Source organism: Uloborus diversus, chromosome 2, assembly GCF_026930045.1.
Source record: "Uloborus diversus isolate 005 chromosome 2, Udiv.v.3.1, whole genome shotgun sequence".
Lineage (NCBI taxonomy): Eukaryota > Metazoa > Arthropoda > Arachnida > Araneae > Uloboridae > Uloborus > Uloborus diversus.
The window spans coordinates 127,804,027-127,825,073 of record NC_072732.1 but is presented as its reverse complement, the minus strand read 5'-3'; the positions used below and the strand labels follow the sequence as shown (position 1 = coordinate 127,825,073).

The window sequence follows — 21,047 nt, the reverse complement described above, 5'->3', positions numbered from 1 at the left end:
TCAAGTATTCACTAATCTTCTTCCACCCCCACTGGAGGTAAATTATTTTTCTCATCCAGCCGTTGCTGAACCTGGTAATAGGTGTTGGGCTAAATGCCTTTATTTTTGTTTCTTGACGGATTTCACCAATATTGTTTTAAAAAAAAAATTTGTAACTTACCTTTTGCCATTCCGGGAAAAACCTTGCACGGGAAATCCCATTTACCTGCCACCGACACTCAAATGTCCGAGTTTGAATCGGAAGTGTTCGAAAAATATGTGGCACGCTATGATTGGTTGCCGTCATTCGGCAGATGTCGGTAAACTTCCGACAAAGCACATGTCGATCACATGAGATAACAATGTTGAGGTGTTGGGTGCTGAATGTCGAATTAAATAAGAATTGTGCAACCTGCAAGCTGCGTTTTTCTCGGGTTGAGTTGTTCTTGCAATATGCAAATAAGGTAACGTCACATTGTTACGAGCAAGGTCGGATCTGGCTATAAATACTCGGACCGGCCGTAGCTCGATCGCTACTTTTTCTCTCACTTGTCTCCTCGTTTTGTGTTGTTTGTGTTTGTAAATGTGTTCGTCCATGTCATCATAAGTTTTTGCTACTGGCCTCTTAGGTGAGGTCTGATTTTTTCTGAATGATTCGCTGTTGATGTCTTCAGTTTTGGAAGCGCGTGCTGCCATGACGTCCATAAAAGTGAAAAGTTATAGTCCAATTTAAGTGGGTCGTTTGGTCTCCAAAGAAAAAGGATCGTGTCCATCTTCGATATTTTTCCCTGATATGGTGAACTTGGCTCCTAAGGTGTGAACTGACCAGCGTGCAATTCTGGGGAGATTGCGATGCCGTCCTTCTACCTGTGGGGATTCACTATGGAACATCGACAGGACTTTTTGACACCTGCATGGACTTATTGTAAGATCTTTTTGATTTAACATAATTTAATTTTCTTCGGAGGACCAAACTATAGTAATGTAACCATTTTATAATATATATTAAATAAATGTTTTTCAGTGTAAAGAATGATTCATGTATTATTTTCTTCGGGCAGACCACTCCCTCAAATTTTCAGTTGGAAATGAGTTGCCTAATTTTCAGCTTAGCTGTAGGCTATTAGCTCTATAACATCTAAAATCATATCCAACAAGTGGTAGCAGAGTCGTGTGGTTGATCTGCCCGGAGAAAATTGAATCATTTTTTTATTATGGAGAAAGATTATAGAAATGTTGAGAAGTTGGGCTCCCATAATTGGGCTACCTGGTCCAAAGATATAAAAATGGTGCTCAAAAAAATGGATTTATGGGAGATGACCCAAAAGAAACCAGAAGGGGAATTAACTAGTGCTGACAGAAAAAGATGTGACCAAGCTTTAGCCATCATCTATTTAAACTTAGAAAAAGACATAAAAAGGTTAATTGATAATTTGGAAGATCCTAGTGAAGCTTGGAAAGCCCTTAAGATAAATTTTGAACCCCCATCTTTGGCCAGAGTAGCCGCACTATGGGAATCCTACTTCTCTTGCAAAATGCAAGAAGGTGAAACGGTGGGATTATTCGCTGCAAGGTTGGGGGGAATTTTTAACCAATTAGTCGAAAATGGATATATTATGGAAGAAAAACTCAGAACTTTTCATTTGGTACGGCATTTACCTACAAATTTCAGCAGTATTGTTCAAGCCATCTACAGATGGGAAAAAGAGAGATTTACCTTCTCTAAAGTAAAAGACGAACTACTGGCTGAGGAAGGCAGGATTAGGTATTTGGCCGAAGAGCCTAATGTAGAAAATTCGGCAATGTTTTCAAAACCCAGAAACTCCGGAATGGCAAATGGTGGGAGTAAATTTCTTGCTAAAAATCAAGTTTGTTACATTTGTAAAAAGAAAGGGCATATTGCGTCGAGGTGTTGGAGCCGTAACAAAGTAAAACAGGATAAGAATTTTAAATTCAAGACCAAAGAAGACCCTCAGGCAGGAATGTTTTGTTCAGTAAATGAAAACGAAATTTCTGCAAACACTACCTACCCAAAATGTGAGGATACATGGCTATTGGATAGCGGCAGTACATCTCATTTTTGTCGAGATAAGTCATTGTTTGCCGAACTAGAGCCTGTACAAAACACACAAATGGAGGTAGCCGTAGGAAACGTGAAGAGCCAAGTAGAGGGCATTGGGAAAGTAATTTTTAAAATTGAATCAGATGGAAAATTAGTTACCATCACCCTCAATAATGTTTTCTATGCTCCAACACTGCGACGCAACCTAATTTCTGGTTCTTGTATAGACAGACAGGGCTATAAGCTCAAATGGTTGCCCGGAAAGATCTGTGTTTTTAATCAAGAAAATGTTAAACTATTTACAGCAAATTTAATAAATAAACTTTATCATGTTAAACCAAATTTTTATATTGATTGTGAAAATGTTAATTATACAAAAGTTTTTAAGACCAAGGACCCGTCTGAAGGGGCCAATATGGTCAGTGTTGATATGGAAAAATGGCATAGGAGATTTTGCCATATAAATATGGAAAGTATCGCCAAAACGAGTAAACTTGGTGCAGTCCAGGGACTAGAGATTAAGAAGGGGCAAAAACCCAATTGTGACCCTTGTCCATTGGGTAAAATGAGGAAGTGCTCGTTTAAATCTATGCCAGAAAGGCGTACTAACTCTGCACTTCAATTGCTCTACATGGACCTGATGGGACCCCTTCAGACCGAGTCCTTGGGGGGAAAGAAATATATTTTTATAATTATAGATGATTTCTCAAGAAAGTCATATGTTTTCTTTTTAAGAGCAAAAGGTGAGGCCTTTAATGTTTTTGTCAACTTTCAAAAAAGGACTGAAAGATTCCTGAACTCAAAAATTTTGGCTATCCGTTCCGATAACGGAACAGAATTTGTTAACAAAGATTTTGAGAACTATCTCACCAATCAGGGAATAAAGATGGAGCGGACCAACTCCTACACCCCACAAATGAACGGGGTAGTAGAAAGATATAATTTAACCATAATGAATGGTGTGAGGTCTATGCTCAATGATTCTGGATTGGGGGATGAGTTTTGGGCTGAAGCCGCTCTTTGTTTTAATTATGTAAGGAATCGGACAGTAATAGGAAATATGGACAAGACCCCTTTTGAACTGTTTTCTGGGCGTAAACCTTCAGGGAGACACCTACGTATTTTTGGGTGTACTGCCTATGTAGGTCAGCCTAAGTCTAAACTAAAAAAGTTAGATATGAGGGCTACCAAGGGGATCATGGTCGGATACGCCTTACGTACCAAAGGGTACAGAATCTGGGATCCTGAAACCAGAACAGTCACAGAGACTGTTAATGTAAAGTTCAATGAAAATGAAAAATGGGGGTAATTAAAAGTCCAAAATAAGAATGAGAGAAAATTTAACTTTATCAGGCCTATAAGTGAAGTTCAACTTGAACAGGAAATCCAGGAGAGCGTTGAGCAGACTCCCTGTGAAAAAATTAAATGGGTTAGAGAAGCCAAAAGGAGAAAGACCGGGGATAGGACTGATATTTATTATACAATTGCCGGTAAAAGTAAAGTAAGATTAAATTCATTAAAACAGGTTTTAAAATATTGTAGTGAAAATAAAATAGAGTATAAACCAAAACTTTTTGACTTTTCAACTAAAAATCCAACAGTAGGGGAAATCTGTGACGAGAGTGAAAGTTCGGGAGAAGGTGAAGAAGCAGGTTTAGTGGAAATTTCTATACCGAATTCGTATAGGCAATGTATCGCTACCCCCGAGGTGGACAACTGGAAACTGGCCATGGAGTCTGAATTAGATGTCATTAAGCAAAGAGAGATGTGGGACCTTGTACCCCCACCAGAGGGGAAACCAATTTTGGGAAATAGGTGGGTCTACGACCTCAAGGTAAATGACAGGAGTGAAATTGTAAGATACAAGGCCAGATTGGTTGTAAGGGGGGACCGTCAGTCAATTGAGTCATATTCTGAAGTTTTTAGCCCAGTAATTGAGTTTTCACTTGTGAGTTTTCTTTTCTATTTTTATATGTCTTTTAAAATGGTGTCACTCACAAATTGGTGTAAAAAATACTTACCTATATGCTGACTTAGAGGAACAAATCTACATGAGACAACCAGAGGGTTTTGTCAGTAAAAGCCACCCTAATTTTGTCTGTAAATTGAAGAAGTCTCTCTATGGACTACACCAGTCCGGAAGAAACTGGTTCTTAGAAATAGACAGTGTTCTTTGTGGTTTTGGTTTTCAAAAATTAAAAGGATGTAATTGTGTATATCATAGAGATAAAGACACTTTTCTTCTTATTTATGTAGATAATATAATAATTCTAGCAAAAAATGAAAATTTAATTAAAAAGGTAATTAATAAAATTAAAAGTATGTATGATATTAAAGAAATGGGGAAAACCAGAAAGCTACTGGGGATTGAATTTGTGGAAGATAAAAATAATCTTTTTATTCACCAAAGCTCTTACATTTCGAAGGTCTTGGGGTTATTCTCCGATTACTATGTGCCAAATTCAACCCTCCCAATCTCAAAGGGTACAGTTTTGTCGAAAGACGACTGCCCGAAAACTGAAGAAGAAAAGAGGGAAGCAGAAAAGCTCCCATACAGAAATTTGTTGGGTTGTATGGCATACATAGCGGGAAAGACCCGGCCTGACATCTCTTATGCGGTGAACATTTTTTCCCAATTTCAAGCAAATCCCGGAAGGAAGCATTGGGATTTTCTATTAAGATTGCTAGGATATTTAAAGTATACAATATCATACAAACTAAATTTAAGCTCAATCAGTAGTGTAGATCTACGGGGATTTTCCGACTCCGATTACGCCGCTAATCAGGAAGATAGAGTCTCAATGGGTGGATCAATTTTGTGTATTGATCGGGTCCCAATTAATTGGAGGACATTTAAACATAAATGTGTTGCGTTATCCACAATGGAAGCAGAATATATTTCACTTGGTGAAACTGCAAAAGAAATGGTCTGGCTGAAGAGGATAATTACAGAAATAAGTGAATTAAATATTGAAAACCTCCAGCTTAGGGATACAGTCATTTATTGTGATAACACTGCAACAATTGATTTTTCTAAGTCTCCCATTGAGAATTCCCGTACAAAACACATTGATGTAAGGCACCATTTTTTAAGAAATTTAATTGAACAAAAGATTTTTTTGATTAAATATGTGAGGACAAATGTAAACATCGCAGACATTTTCACTAAACCCCTATCTAAGAATTGTTTAAATAAGCTTTGTGAAATTATATTTAATTGGGATTAACTTAAAAGAGGGGGGCGTATCAAGTTTTTGAACTATTTTTCAAATGTATCTTTTGTAAATATAATATGAATGTAGTTAAGTGTTTTTTAATGTATATAATGTGGTTTTTGATGAAATTCCTTCAAGAGGGGGGAACTTGTTGCACTAAATGCCTTTATTTTTGTTTCTTGAAGGATTTCACCAATATTGTTTTTAAAAAAAAAATTTGTAACTTACCTTTTGCCATTCCGGGAAAAACCTTGCACGGGAAATCCCATCCACCTGCCACCGACACTCAAATGTCCGAGTTTGAATCGGAAGTGTTCGAAAAATATGTGGCACGCTATGATTGGTTGCCGTCATTCGGCAGATGTCGGTAAACTTCCGACAAAGCACATGTCGATCACATGAGATAACAATGTTGAGGTGTTGGGTGCTGAATGTCGAATTAAATAAGAATTGTGCAACCTGCAAGCTGCTTTTTTCTCGGGTTGAGTTGTTCTTGCAATATGCAAATAAGGTAACGTCACATTGTTACGAGCAAGGTCGGATCTGGCTATAAATACTCGGACCGGCCGTAGCTCGATCGCTACTTTTTCTCTCACTTGTCTCCTCGTTTTGTGTTGTTTGTGTTTGTAAATGTGTTCGTCCATGTCATCATAAGTTTTTGCTACTGGCCTCTCAGGTGAGGTCTGATTTTTTCTGAATGATTCGCTGTTGATGTCTTCAGTTTTGGAAGTGCGTGCTGCCATGACGTCCATAAAAGTGAAAAGTTATAGTCCAATTTAAGTGGGTCGTTTGGTCTCCAAAGAAAAAGGATCGTGTCCATCTTTGATATTTTTCCCTGATATGGTGAACTTGGCTCCTAAGGTGTGAACTGACCAGCGTGCAATTCTGGGGAGATTGCGATGCCGTCCTTCTACCTGTGGGGATTCACTATGGAACATCGACAGGACTTTTTGACACCTGCATGGACTTATTGTAAGATCTTTTTGATTTAACATAATTTAATTTTCTTCGGAGGACCAAACTATAGTAATGTAACCATTTTATAATATATGTTAAATAAATGTTTTTCAGTGTAAAGAATGATTCATGTTTTATTTTCTTCGGGCAGACCACTCCCTCAAATTTTCAGTTGGAAATGAGTTGCCTAATTTTCAGCTTAGCTGTAGGCTATTAGCTCTATAACATCTAAAATCCTATCCAACAATAGGTTCTATAGGGTCTATATGAATGCTACCTGGTTGCTACTGAAGTGGGGTTAAGCCAACTTGAACAATGAATGTATGGGCTGCTTTGCAATAGCCTGCAAGTAACACTGTAGCAAAAGTTATCTAGATCTTCAGTATTATTTGCTCTAAACATCGCAAGAAAGAAATACTTCCCTGCGTCAGCCACTGCACTGGGGTCAGCTTTGGAATCATTAAAGACTTAGAAGCTTCGTACGAAGAGCGTTGTTGGCTTACACTTTCCTATACGGTGAAATGTTTCCCTTCTTGTAGAAAGATGGTACATTGTCACATCCTGTGAAGGCGTATATTGCAAAGAGTACACCCTTCACATCTCCAATGCTTCGCTGAATGTCGAAACAGTGCATACCTTCTCCTGCTGATTGCCTTTCTTTGGTACCACCATTTTCAATTTGTTTTCTGATGGTGTGTGAACATTCAACAAGAATAGTGAGTCCATGTCATCACCGATCACACAAGCTTCAACTCCATTCTTAGCTTTATCAATCGCTGTTAAAACTATTTATAAGACAGCATCACCCGATGCTTGATGAACTGTGCAACCACCTCTTTGCAAGTACATTGTCAGGAGAGAAATATGGCCCATTTTGTTCTTAGTGTTAGCTAGAAATTCACTTTGGTTGATAGTTACATCGATTGAGTCTTCAACTTTGACTTCAATGTTAGTGGTAGAATGTGATCTACGTAATTGTTCTTCATCTTTTGTAGTTCCTTGCTAGTATTCATCAAAAACAAGTTGCTGGCCTATAATGAGCAATTACGTAATTTATGCATTGCTCGCAAATCTGTCTGAAAGTAGCTGGGAAACCTCAGAAAACACAATGAAGAAGGAAAACTTTTACTTTGGATGTTGAGGTTTATGTCTAATTGAACTGTACTAAAAACTAAGGGGGAAAAAAGATTATGTTTATGAAATTATTATGAATATTAGAGTTTGCAAAACTAGGCATAGCTCGAAAAATCCCATCCGTGGTTTTTTTTTGGATGGTCCCCTCTCTAAAAAAAGCCCACAATCTGGGTAAAGTCTTTTTCAAAGATGAGATTTTGCAGGCTATTGCCAGAGTTTTGGCTTTCTGTGTTTGTTTTGTAGAATTATCATCCTTCTTTTGCTTTTTCATGCATCAGTGCTATCCTATACAGTAGACCCTCTTTTTACGCAGGGTTATGTTCCTCGGAAATGCCGTGTAAATCGAAACCGCATAAATTAGGACTTAATATCAGTGTTAAAATAGGGGTTAGGTTCAGTAGACTAAAAATACAGTGAAACCTGTGTGTAACAATATACTGTCTATAACAATAAACCTGTATACAACGATATTTCCCTTGGTTCCAGCAAAATTTCAGCATAAATAATCAAACTGTCTATAAGGATAACCTGTCTATAACAATATTTTTTTAGGTTCCAACAGTATCGTTGTAGACAGGTTTTACTGTTCTTCATTCTAGTGATAACTAATTGTATGACAAGTTTAACGTGAACTTATATCGCACGGGAGTGAATCAACATTGCGGCAGAGAAGATGAAGACCCAATACGACACAAGGTCCACTGGACATGAATTCCACGAAGATGACAAGGTTTGGTTATGGAGTTCCATCCGACAGAAAGGTCTTTCACCCAAATTGTAGTCGCATTGGGATGGACCGTACAAAGACCTTAACCGACTGAATGACATTGTAGTGAGGATCCAAAAATCACCTAATGCAAAACCTAGGGTTGTGCATTATGATCGGCTAGCCCAATACTATGGCCATAGTTCATGAGTATTAAGTAAACAACCATGGTTGATAACATAAAAGTTGTAGATAATTTTTGCTTTTAATGTTTATTAACATTTTTTGTTATTGTGTTTTCTGTGTCTTATTGGTTATTATTTAATGTGTGTATTTGTGAACTTGTGATATAAGTTTGGCATCCTTTCTGGGGATTGTACTGCCCGGGAGGTACCTTCCTTAGGAAGGGGGCAATGTTAAACTCTGTAAATAGTAATTATTTTTTTTGATTAATTTGTTGTAATCTGTGTAAATTTGGTGTTTATTCCATTCTTCATCTAAAATTATTGTAGTAACTTAACCTGTAAATAGTTTCTTGTAATAAATATACAACCTCCTTACATTCGAATGAAGTAAATGGTCCCCCATTTCTGAAGGATAAGATCTGTGAATGGAATAAAAAGAAAATATGAGAAATTTGTAGAACTTTGTAGGATTTTCTAGATGTTTCTTTGCTCGGTATAAAACACTTGACGTCTTGTGAATGGGGGAGTCAGTTTGTTTTCTAACTGTTTAGTCTCGTTTTCATCGTTCAGCTGAAAGTGTATTAGCCTTTGCGCTGTGTTTTTGCGTATTTTGATGTGAATACGTCGAGGACTGTTGAGTTTATGGTGTTAATTGATATTTTCCTAATTGCTATGGTTAATTTAGCAGTAGCTAAGAGTATTTCTTGTATATAGTTGTAAATAATCTCTTGTGTTTTCTCAAGAACTGTACCCTCATTAAAGAATTTCTTGAAGTGGCTGGACTCTTAACAATATTAACATTTATTTACTTTTTAGATCAATCAGGAAGAAAAATTATTTGTGCCAGGAATTGTTTCTAGTTTAACAGTTTCGAATTGTGGACACTACTGTGCTGCTGCTATTCAGAAGAACATATATTTATGGGCGGTAAATATTGCTAAATCTTTTTTTTTACAGTACACATTCTCAGAAGCCTTGTAAGAATTGAGATTATGCATTTGTTTTTCGCTTAAAGCAACTATGCTATTGTTTGGTGGGAGAAAAGTCTGATAAATTTTCAAATAAAAAGAAAAGTATCCTTATCTCTCAGAGTGATGTAAAAAGCTAGGAGGTGTACTTCTTGTAACAAAAAATTAGGCTGCAAAAGTCATGCAAGTCAGTTTTATTTTTTCAACTCACATTCATTCTTCCTAAACTGAAATACAGTGAAACCTGTGTATAACAGTACTGCCTATATGATAACCTGTCTATAACGATATTTTTTTTGGGTCCCAACAGTATTGTTGTAGACAGGTTTTACTGTATTACAAAATGCAAAGTGTATACCCCCCCCCCCCCCGTCCCAAATAGCTCTTTCAATTATTTTGGCATATTAATTGTTGTCCTGAGTTGTATTAAATCATGCATTAGGTGCCCTCGGTGGACCTGGGTTTATGTCATCTTAATTTTTCTATGGCATAGTTATGGAAATTTAATCGTAAACTTTTTTTTACTGAATTAATTAATGTTATTCAAATTGGAGATTACCAATGTGGGTTTAGGAAGAGAAGAATCATGGCTGATCAAGTTTTCACTCCAAGACAAATTTTGGAAAAGTGTGGAGAATTTGGAGTGAAAACTCACAATTTCTTCTTTATAGATTTTTGTGTTGCATATGACAGTATCAACCGATCAGTATTGCTGCACCAAAAGTGTTAATCATTCTGCTGAAGCTCACCTTTACAAATAGTTTTTCAAGGGAACATATACATGGAGAACTCTCCCTTCCTTTTGAAATCGTTTATGATGTTGGGCAAAGGGGTGCTCTTGCATACCATGTATTTAGTGACTCTGAGGAAAGGTACCAGGGAAGCTGGCATAAACACAAAAGGAACAATATTTAACAAATTAGTGCAAATTATAGCCTATGCAGATGACATTGACATCATCGCAAGATCTGAATGTGCATTAAAGGAAAGATGAATGTCCTTCAATTTGAAAAGGCTGCTAGAAATGCAGGGCTAGCAAAACATGAAGGGAAAAACCAAATACATGTTTCTGGAAAGGAGAGACTAACCTGACGATTTCTTCAACATCAAGCAACATAGATTCAAAAGTGTTAAAAGTTTACTTACCTGGGGTCTGAGATAATATACCAAAGTGAAATCAGCCCTGAAATCTGAAAAAGAAATTTTACTGCCAATCACTGCTTATTTAGCCTTAGAAACTAATTAAAATGCCTCGAGATTAAAAGAACTAAAATTTTACTGTATAAAACTCTCATCAGACCAGTATTAGCATATGTGTCCCATAGCAGGAGTGCCCACCCCCCAAGAGCAAGGGTGTACCTCAATAAATATTACAAAGCTCCCCTCCTTAAATAAAAAGAAAATTACCCCTCAAAACACCTTTCCCTAAAAATTTCAATCGGCACAATCTGTGCCTTGACTCCCCCTCCCCGTCCTAGATGGGCACCCCTGCTTCTAAAACATGGTCATTAACAACTACAAGTAATTGCAATATCGGTATTTCAAGCTATTTTGCAATTTTGTAATGCTGGTATTTGATGAGGTAAAATACCAGTATTTTCGGTATTGGCTAAAAATGACTATCTTTTAATAAAGAGATGTCAATTTTACTTATTAGATATCTATTATTTTATAGATACCTTTCTCAATGAGACAGTACCAAAATCAATTTATTGTGTAAAATTTTGGCCTCAAAAGACGAATTAATAGATTATCAATCGATGAAAGTTTTTCGTACGTTTATGTACATCATGCTTAAATTTTTTAACTATTCTTGGTTGCTCATTTGCCCCTTTTGTAAAAGTTAATTTCAATTACAAATGTATTTGCGCTATGAATATTGTATTACAACCATCAGTTGCAACAATATTTTATGACATGTGTTTTTTAATACTTGACTCATCTGTGCTGAAGTTTAAGAAAAACCTTTTCCTGGTAGCATAACGAAGGGTAATTTGTCGTCACCGGTAATAGTGAGCTGTCTTGGCTCGCTATTTAGCTGAAAACTTGGCAAGAGAACGCTTAGCAATTATGTTAAAAATTTACATAGAAGAAAGTCATAATCAACTGAAACATATATTCAGATATTTACATGATTGTAAAGAATTTTGAAAAATACGAAAACAAAAAAGAGAAACTAATAAAAAAGATCACGTTCAGTTAAGTTCATCATAGATTTTAAACCCAAGGATTAATAAAACACAAGCCTGTCCTGATCAAGAGAAAATTGTTGAAGATGATGTTAATATCCAAAAAGAATTGTCTCTCGAAGACAAATTACAACTGGGTGTATTAATAAAAAATATTAAAATAAAAAATACTGCAAATTCTAGAAAAGAAACACGCCCATTATTAACAGTACCACCAACCAGCAGAAATTAAGAAAAAGTATTTTCAACTGCAGAAAATCGGTACACTAAAACAAATTCCAGGTTTAGTGACGACTCAGTGTATGTATAATGTTTCTTACTATCATTGATTTCCTATTATAATAATTGTTCCTTCATTTTATATTTGTTCAAAATAAGACTTCTTAAATACTGCTTTTTTTTGCCCGAAATTAGGAAGAATGGTAAGGAAACAATATTTTAAAATCATTTATTGAGAAATTAAAAATAACGGTATCACGTTTTTAAAATATCAAGTACCGGTATTGCATATTTCGTCCGGTATCGCAATCTCTAGCAACTACAGAAGAGAAAATGTTGGCAGTCTTTAAAGGGAAAGTACTATGAACGATTTTTGCTAGTATCACTAACTGGGAATTTGCAAAGAAGAATTAACTTTAAACTTTACTAACTCTTTAGAGACGTTGACATTTAAAATTCATTACACTGAACGGAATGAGACGAGCCTGCCATCTCATGAGAATAGAAAGTGATAGAGCTGTGTTGAAAAATTTCAATGCAGTCTTTTAAATAATGACCAAGGGGTGGACTGAAAAAGTGATGGGTCAACTGTTTGGACTATTTTGGGCAATTTTAGTGTTAGTAAGATCTAAAACTAGAGATCCATGGCCAAGAGAAAAACGGCATAGCTGAATCCTTTAAAAAAGGCCAAGGCCCACAATGGGCTGTCAAACCAGCTATGATGATGAATAAATGTTATGTTTATGTTACAAAATTTGCACTGAGATAAAGACGGAACAGATGCACTGCTGTGGAATACCGTTTTAACCAATTTGAAAGGAACTTGTTCATTGTAGCGAAATTTTCTCACATTAAAATTACAATAATCTTATATTAATGTTATTTGAGTATCTCTGGAGTTTTTGTTTTAACAGAATTTTTATTGCAGTTAAACAACATTAATGCAAAATCGCTTGAAATAAAAATGCTTATTTTGAAAACTTGTTTGGTCCTGTGTGTTAACAGTTAATACTTTATCAGATAAGATGACATTCAGTTAAAATGAAATTATAATCTTGGTCTTGTGTCTCATGAATTTCACGTTAACAAGGTTCGACTGTTCAATAGTTTTCGCTTAAATGACATTCCGCTGTATTAGTTCAGTGTGATTCTTGTCTGCTAAGGCATCAATGTAATTTTAGAAATTAAATATTATCACTGGTTTCCTTGGTTATATATGTATCATAATGTAAATCAGCTTATAAATATGATATACAGTATGGGATCCCAAATCCGTAATGCTCAAGACCGTGACCTTTCCAGATTTTGGATTCTGAATCAAATAATGGTGAAAACTCTCCTGTCATAAGTTTCCTGCCCTTTCATGTTTTTCCTGGTTTCGCGAATGTTCATGCTAATTTCTTTTATCTTTTGATCAATTTGCATTAAATGAAAGTATACTTCATTATGCTAAAGCAAAAGTCGGAGATAAATTTCAGTGGCATATGGTCTACGGCTGTTGCTTTTTTTTATTATGCAATTTGCTGATTGGTACAATAAACAAATCTTATTTTTACTATAAATAATTGTGTACTTTTGTATAATAGGCTTTGTATTACATACTTAGGAGGAGAAAATAGGAATTATCATTAACTGAAAATGGATGCCAGAAGAAGCAAAACACTTATTTATGCATGAATGACATGTGACATTGAAAAAACTTTTTAAAAAAATATTGAGCTAAACGTTCTGTGTTTTGAATAAATAAATACCAAATTTCAATTTTAAACTTTTAAAACTGAAAAAAAAGAGAATTTTTTTTAAATTTTATTTTATTTATTTTTTAATTATTAAGGGAAAAAGTTCTGGATTTCCAGAGTCCAAAATTAGGGTTTCATACCGTGCATCAATTTTGATTATGTTATGTATCAGAATGTATCTAACCACCAATGCTGCGAAGATCCAGGTAAAATTTCATCAAGCTTCATTCTTATTGTTCATAAAAGTGCTGAAGTTTTTTGATTAAAATCTTGGTGAGATATTTTGTTACCATTGGTCATGTATTGAATATGGTAAAAAGCTCTAAATTTCATCCTCATATGGCACCGTTTAGAGTTTTAAAATTCTCTAAAATGCAAAGTATTTATCTTCTCTGAATATTATATTCAAGTAATAAATTCATGTGTTTCTCTTGTTTTGTTTTTAATGTTTTTTGCATCTTTATTAGATTAAAAATGGGACTTTAATCACAGTTCTATCACGCCATTTTCAAAACATTACATCTCTGAAATTCAGTAGTGATGGTTCTCATATTTTATCTGGTGGAATGGATGCTCTTGTTATGGTGTGGATGCTTGCTCAGTAAGATTTTTTTTTCCTTTTCAAAAGTTTTTCTTTTCATTTTTACTTATAAGTCTACCATATTGTCGCCTAAGAGCAACAGTATGGTATGATATCTTAGTGTTATTTCTGGGATTAGATGTCTTACTGTTGCTATGAGGCGACGATCTACTATTTAAGACGAAAATACATTTTTATACACTTAATATTTTAAAGATTTCTTATAGCTTTTAATGGATAATAAAACTGCAAGGTAGAATTGACTTGTGGTTCAAGTTGATCCATTTTAAATTGAATTTGAACGCAGTTTTCTCATTTGCCTGCAACTATATAAGATAATTCTCCTCAACTAACAGAATTACAAGTTAGTATATGATAAAAGTATTTTAACACTTGTAGTGTGGGATTATTTTCTTTAACTAACTGGATCAGCATTATTGTATGCTCTCTTAATGATTTTTTATGACTATTTTTTAGTTTTCACATTAAAAAATAAAAAAATGCAGGGTAAACAGAAAAACTTCTTAATTATTAAATCTCTTTAGATTGAGTTAAAAACTTTCCAGGATGATGATCTCTTTGTTTGTTTGCAGAGAGAAAGAGGGAGTGGGGGGGGGGATGGGTTAGTAAGGTGAGTTTGATTTAAGTTCTTGATTGAATTTGATTTATTATCTTGGAGAATTCAATTTTAGTCAGATTCCAAGAGCTAATAAAGGTATTTCTAGGAGAATTTGATATGCTTGACCAGGTTTTGATTTCTGGTGTCAAAAACTGGTTTTTGTGTCTTTTAAAAGTTTGTCAAATGAATCTCAAAAACCTGATTTGTACTTTCTATTTGTCATTAATGTCATTGTATTTAAAATCAAGCTATAAAAACGGTCAAATCAGAATTTAAACATTTTTATCATATTTATGTAATTAAATTGTTATTTCAGCACATGTTATAATGTTCTGTTTGCAATGCCGCTTTTATGTAAAATCAAAACTTATCCGCATAAAACAAAATCAAGACGTCAAATCTGAAATTGTGTATAATCAAATCCGTGTAAATGAGCAATCCACGGTATTTGATTTTATAACAAATTGTTAAAAAACATGTGGTTTCTTTATTTTTACTATAAGCTATTGTCCAAGCTTATGGCTTTGGACAATAAGAAACCTGTAGATGTTGTTTACATTGATTTCAAAAAGCTTTCGATAAGGTACCGCATGTTGCTCTACTTAGCAAATTAGCTGATTTAGGAATAGGAGGGAAAACTTTCATTTGGGTAAAAAATTGGCTGACCGGAAGGAAACAAAGAGTAGTTGTAAGGGGAAATTATTCTAATTGGAGTGAGGTCTTAAGCGGGGTTCCTCAAGGATCAGTGTTAGGGCCTGTTTTGTTCATTGTCTTTATGAACGATATTCACAAAAATATTTCTGGGAACATGAATTGTTTTGCTGATGATGTCAAAGTTATGGGGACTGTAGAAAATGAAGAACAAGCAAATCAGCTGCAAGAGGATCTAGATCATATTACGGAGTGGGCTGATAAATGGAGTATGGCTGTTAATGTTGGGAAATGTCAAGTGCTACATTTAGGGCATGGAAATAAGTGTACAAGTTATTATTTGCAAGGTTCAGTCATTAGTCAGGCAGACAAAGTTACTGATCTGGGGGTCCTAATAAGTCAGGATTTAAAGTTTAGCCAACAGTGCAGCATTGCTAGCAACAAAGCTAATAAGATGCTTGGGTTTATCAATAGATCTATTTCAAATAAATCTAAAGAAGTTCTTCTGCCCTTATATAGAAGTTTGGTAAGACCCCATTTGGAGTATGCTGTTCAGTTTTGGTCTCCTTATCTTAAGAAAGACATTAATGTATTGGAAAGGGTTCAAAGGCGGGCTACAAGGCTAATAAGTGGACTTTCCCACTTAGATTATGATTCCAGGCTTAGAAGGCTAAAAATGTACAGTCTTGAGCAAAGAAGAGACCGAGGGGACATGATTCAGCTGTTTAAATTTATTAAGACGAAAGATGTTACAGGGCTAAAGTTTAGCACTGAAAACAGGACAAGGGGTCATTGTTTTAAGCTATTTAAATCTCAGGCTAACATGGATATTAGGAAAAATTATTATTTTAGCAGGGTAGTGGAACCTTGGAACAGCTTACCGGAAGAGGTGGTAATGAGTAATGGAGTAGACAGTTTTAAGAGGGCCATTGATCTTCACTGGGGATTGTAAATTGACTAGGACCAGTCTAGCTGGGCCCAGAGCCTGTTGCTGGTCGTCACTTTTGTATTGTATTGTATTGTATTATCTGAATGATTAATATTATTATTAATTTTTGTAATTTGAAGAAAGCAATGCATTAGTTAATTTATTTTTTGAATTTTACTAACGTTTTTGGGGATCATTGCCAATATATTACCCGATTTATGGGGCCTAGAAAAAGTTGAAACCACTGAATTATACCATATTTAGCATCTAGAAACGTAAAAATCTGAGAGATCAAATTAAAATATGGTGAATCAAATCAAGATTAATTTATCTTAAGTGTTTTAATTAGGGCTGCAGAGTCAGAGTTTGATCAAGGACGGATTCAGAGGAGGGTCAAAGCGTCAACTGACCCCCCTTTGATCAGAATTTTATTGTAATTATTTTTTAAAACTTCAATTCTTTAGATAAAAAAAGAAAATAAAAAAAAAAACAGGGGAATCAATGTTAACCATTTTTTTTATTTTGCTTGGTTCTGTAACATATTTTGTTATTTACAAGATTCTGTAATTTACAAGACTGGCTGTGTTTGTTTATTGGACTATTGCTATTTTGAGAGTTTTTCTCATTTTCAGAAGTACAATAACCTCTAATGAGTTGAATGTTTTTCAGACCATTCTTCCTTCTCTGTGACCACATATCTTGTGTGTGTTGTGTGTACTTTTTTCAACTATTTTATACCTGTTGTCTCATTTATTCAAAGCTCATGATAATGTGACCAGCCTGTTTGCCTAAAGAAATATAACTTTTGATAAATATTTTGGGGGATAAGATCCATGGCGTAGGTTGCACTATTGAAAAATTTAGGGATGGAGTGTAATTTGAAAGAATTTTTATCTCATTTTGGGGAGACCCCGTAGCACATGAGGGGTGCACCATTCCCCATGGAGGATAACCACCCCACAACTGTCTTTTTTTTTACGTAGAAGGTATTTTGCTAGCCATTGAAACTTGGCCCCCTTTACAAAAATTTCTAGATCCGCTACTGAGTCTGATTGATTTTGGGGTAAAATAGTTGGAGTCGGGAGCCTAACAGTTCCAAAAGTTAGGTCATTTTTATTCTAAGTCTGTAACTCTGCTTGCAGGGTCAGAATCCAAGGTTCGAAAGTTGTTGGAGTTATAGCTGAAGTCAGTCATTTGACCTTCGACTCCGCAGCCCAGCTTCAAACAAAGCATTACTTTTCATTTATCTTTTCCTATGTGATAAATAATCAGTATTTGTTGTTAATAATTGCAAAACAAAAGTAGTCATAGTTTTGATGTTTTCTCCCTTAGAATTCTGTTTTTTCGCATATAGTTGCATCTACTCTTGTATTGAATAATTTAACTTACATGCACTTTTTCCAAATCTTTTTACAGAGCCTTAATTACTGAAAATAATGATCCGCGTTTTGTTTGGAGACATCACACTCAAGCCATTACTGATATTCATGTTGGTTCATTAGGTATATATTCCCGAGTGGCTACAACATCACTTGATATGACATGCAGAGTAAGTTCTTATGCTTTTTCTTTTCATTTAATAACAGTTCTTAAAAGCTGTTCAGTTGAAATTAAGATTTCTTGAAAAGAGTGAGAGAGAACTCTGAGAGAATGATATGATTTAAAATTCTGTTTATTTTCCTTCAATAATGTCATTCTTTTAAATGAGTAATAGGTTCTCATCTCACATTCTGTATAGTCCTTACTAATTTTGAACTTAAATATCTCCTTGAATTTTGGTTTCAAATGTTTAAACTTTTGTGTTGATATTATTTTTCAATGGAGATTATTTCCTTAAGTATAATTATGAGGACCTAGAGACCATATCAAAAGTTAAATTTTGAACTGCAATTTGAAGTATGCACATAGAACTAACGGTTGTGAAATTTTCCTCATCACGTTTTTGAGCTTGAAATCTCAAATCATTTCCAAGTTAGCCTCATTCTTCCCTGCTAAAACTCACTCACTATGATGATTCTTGCCTGAATAATATTTCTCTTGAATACTGTATAGTTATCTACGTGTTCCCATAGGTTAACCAGAGTTTTTTTAGAAAAATGGACTTTGATCGTTCTTCCCCGTAGCCCTTCATTTATTAATCAATAATTGTGATGTTTCCTAAAAGTGCATTGCTTTTTTGAATTTTTGTATGAAATTACTAATATATGCTTAAAATTTATTGCAAACGTCACATACATCTATTACTTACATTGGATTAATGCTTAAAAGATTGTGATTGTGTTAATATTATATTTTTTGCAAAAAGATTGATAATCACTTTTATGCTTTAGATTTATGAATTGGACACAGGAAAACTTTTACTGTCTATCTGCATGGACAATCGGTTAACGTCAGTCGCAATGGATCCTGCTGAGTACTACTTAATATTAGGCACGGATAAAGGAAGCATTTACCGGGTTGATTTGTATAAATGTGTATGTATGATTAATATTGCATTTCATATTATTTATTCTTTAATTTAGCAGATTATGTGTGTAATTAAAGACTTGTAAGAGTTTCTCTAAGAATTAGTGAGTATTTTGGGAACTTGTAAAATACTAATTTGTGAATATTACCTTAAAATTTTTAATGTTATCATTTTTCATGTGAATCTGAATACTCATACTTTGATATTCCTTGTAATGTTAGTTAATGTCAGTTTTGCATACCTTTTAAAGTGTGTTGCTGATTATAATTTGTGTTAGAATGTAATAGAGGTGATAGTTTTCAATTTTCTGCCTCAATATTTTTTTCTTGTGCAGTGTTCTTTTGTGTTTTTTGTAACATTTAGAATTTTCTCCCTAACACACTGAACATGAATGACTTATGTATGTTAAAATATGATATATCCACATTATTGCTGCATAGCTGCCAAGTGCTCCGTTTTTCCCGGAGTTTCTCCGATTTTTATTGCGTACTCCGAAAATCCGATTTTTTCCAAAAAAACTCCGTTTTTTTGACTTTGCTTGTACACTTTTCGATTTTTGAGGAAAAAGAAATTTCCCTATCCTCAAACGCAGGAATTGTGCGCAAACTCAACAAAAGAGAAGACAATTTGATGCTTTGGAAGCTTAGTGTCAGGATAAACACTGAGGGGGAGCGCCGATTGGAGATCGTCATTTTTTCATCGAGCATTTCAGCTACGTGTAAAACGTAGCCGCCATGTTTGGTCATTCACAAGATGGAAGTTAGCAGACGATGCTTAAGCGCCTTCGTATTCAAAGACAAAGCAGAATTGGGTGTTTCTTTTAACTGCAAACTAATGAAAATAAGCAAAATGTGCTGCAAAATGTTTTTTTTTAATTTTAAATAATTTTATTGAGAAATATGAAAACAGTTATACCATTTAAAATTTCATTTTATCCTTATTGCTTTGGACACGAATGTGCTAAAAATTCGCAATTAAATTGTAGTTTCATGAGGATTTTTTATTTTAAAATTATTTTCATGCTATAAATTCAAAATTTTATATCTGAATTTTTGACTTAGTCGCCATATTTGGTCATTTGCGAGATTTTAGTACACAAGACTCTTAGTGGCCAAGTTTTCAAAATCAGAATTAGATGTTTATTGCAATGCAAACTATTGAAAATAATGCAAAATGGGCTGTTTTTTTTCCCGGAAAATTCTAAATTTTTTTCTTGAAAAATGTAACATTTTTTCTTCAAAATATTATTTTATCCGCATTGGTTTAGACTAATGTGCTAAAAACTCGCTATTTTGTCTAAATTTTAGCTTTTTTAAGGGACATTAATTATTTATAATTGCTTTTCATGCTATAAATTCAAAATTTTATATCTGAATTTTTGACTTAGTCGCCATATTTGGTCATTTGTGAGATTTTAGTACACAAGACTCTTAAGTGGCCAAGTTTTCAAAATTGGAATTAGTTGTTTATTTCAATGCAAACTATTGAAAATAATGCAAAATAAGCTTTTTATTTTTTTCGGAAAATTCTAAATGTTTTTCTTGAAAAATGCAAAATTTTTTCTTCAGAATATTAATCTATCCTCATTGGTTTAGACTCTAATGTGCTAAAAACTCGCTATTTTGTCTAAATTTTAGTTTTTTTAAGGCTCATTAATTATTTATGATTACTTTTAATGCAACAAACTCAAAAATCTATTGTCTTGACTTTTTTGCGTTGTTGCCATGTTTTGTCATTTGCAACATGAAGTAGACAAGACTATTAATAGCCTAAGTTCCCGAAAAAAGAATTAGTTGTTTGTCTCAATGCAAACTATTAAAAATAACAGAAGGCAAAAAGTTATGTTTTTTTTAAAAATAATTTTCTTGAAGGGGAAATTTTATCTATTTGATCCTTATTGCCTTGTAGGCTTTGCTATAAACTGAAACAATTTCATCTAAATTAAAGGTTCCTGCTGACTTCTCATTCATTTACTTTTTTTAAATTTTTTATTATTATTATTATTTTTAATAAATCAGAAACCTATTTTAACGTAAATTTTCCATGTGCAAAAAAAGTATTGAATATCTCTTTTTAAATCCTATTCATCTATTATTTTTTTTAGGGAAGTTGTAAAAACTGCCTCCCCCACTCCAGTTTGTATTTCAAAACTTAATGACATTGGTGGCCACTGAGTTTTTGGAGTCTAGTGCCACTGGCCACTTTCAAAATTTCAGTCTTGACCTTTACTATGAAGTTGCTTTACTTCCAAATATAAGAAATAATTGTTTTTTTTTTTAATCTTCAATATGTTCTTATGCATGTAGGATATGTATAAAAGTATATTTTTTAAAAAAGATTGCAGTTTTATTAAATCAAACAGTAATGTTTTTTTAAAACTTTTCAATATGTATCTATGTAATGTTGCTTTTTTAATGTAAAATAATTTTGTTTTAAACTTGGTTGTAGT

At 34.1% G+C, this 21,047-nt stretch overlaps 1 protein-coding gene across 1 annotated transcript in view; it reads left to right on the top strand.

Moving 5' to 3' along the window:
* Positions 1-21,047, top strand: part of LOC129217329 (WD repeat-containing protein 18-like) — a 47,705-nt gene that overhangs the window by 6,635 nt on the left and 20,023 nt on the right. Inside the window, exons 3-6 of the mRNA XM_054851611.1 lie at positions 9,055-9,165; positions 13,821-13,954; positions 17,548-17,680; positions 18,462-18,605. Coding sequence (XP_054707586.1) covers positions 9,055-9,165; positions 13,821-13,954; positions 17,548-17,680; positions 18,462-18,605 — 522 coding nt within the window. The remainder of the gene's footprint in view (positions 1-9,054; positions 9,166-13,820; positions 13,955-17,547; positions 17,681-18,461; positions 18,606-21,047) is intronic.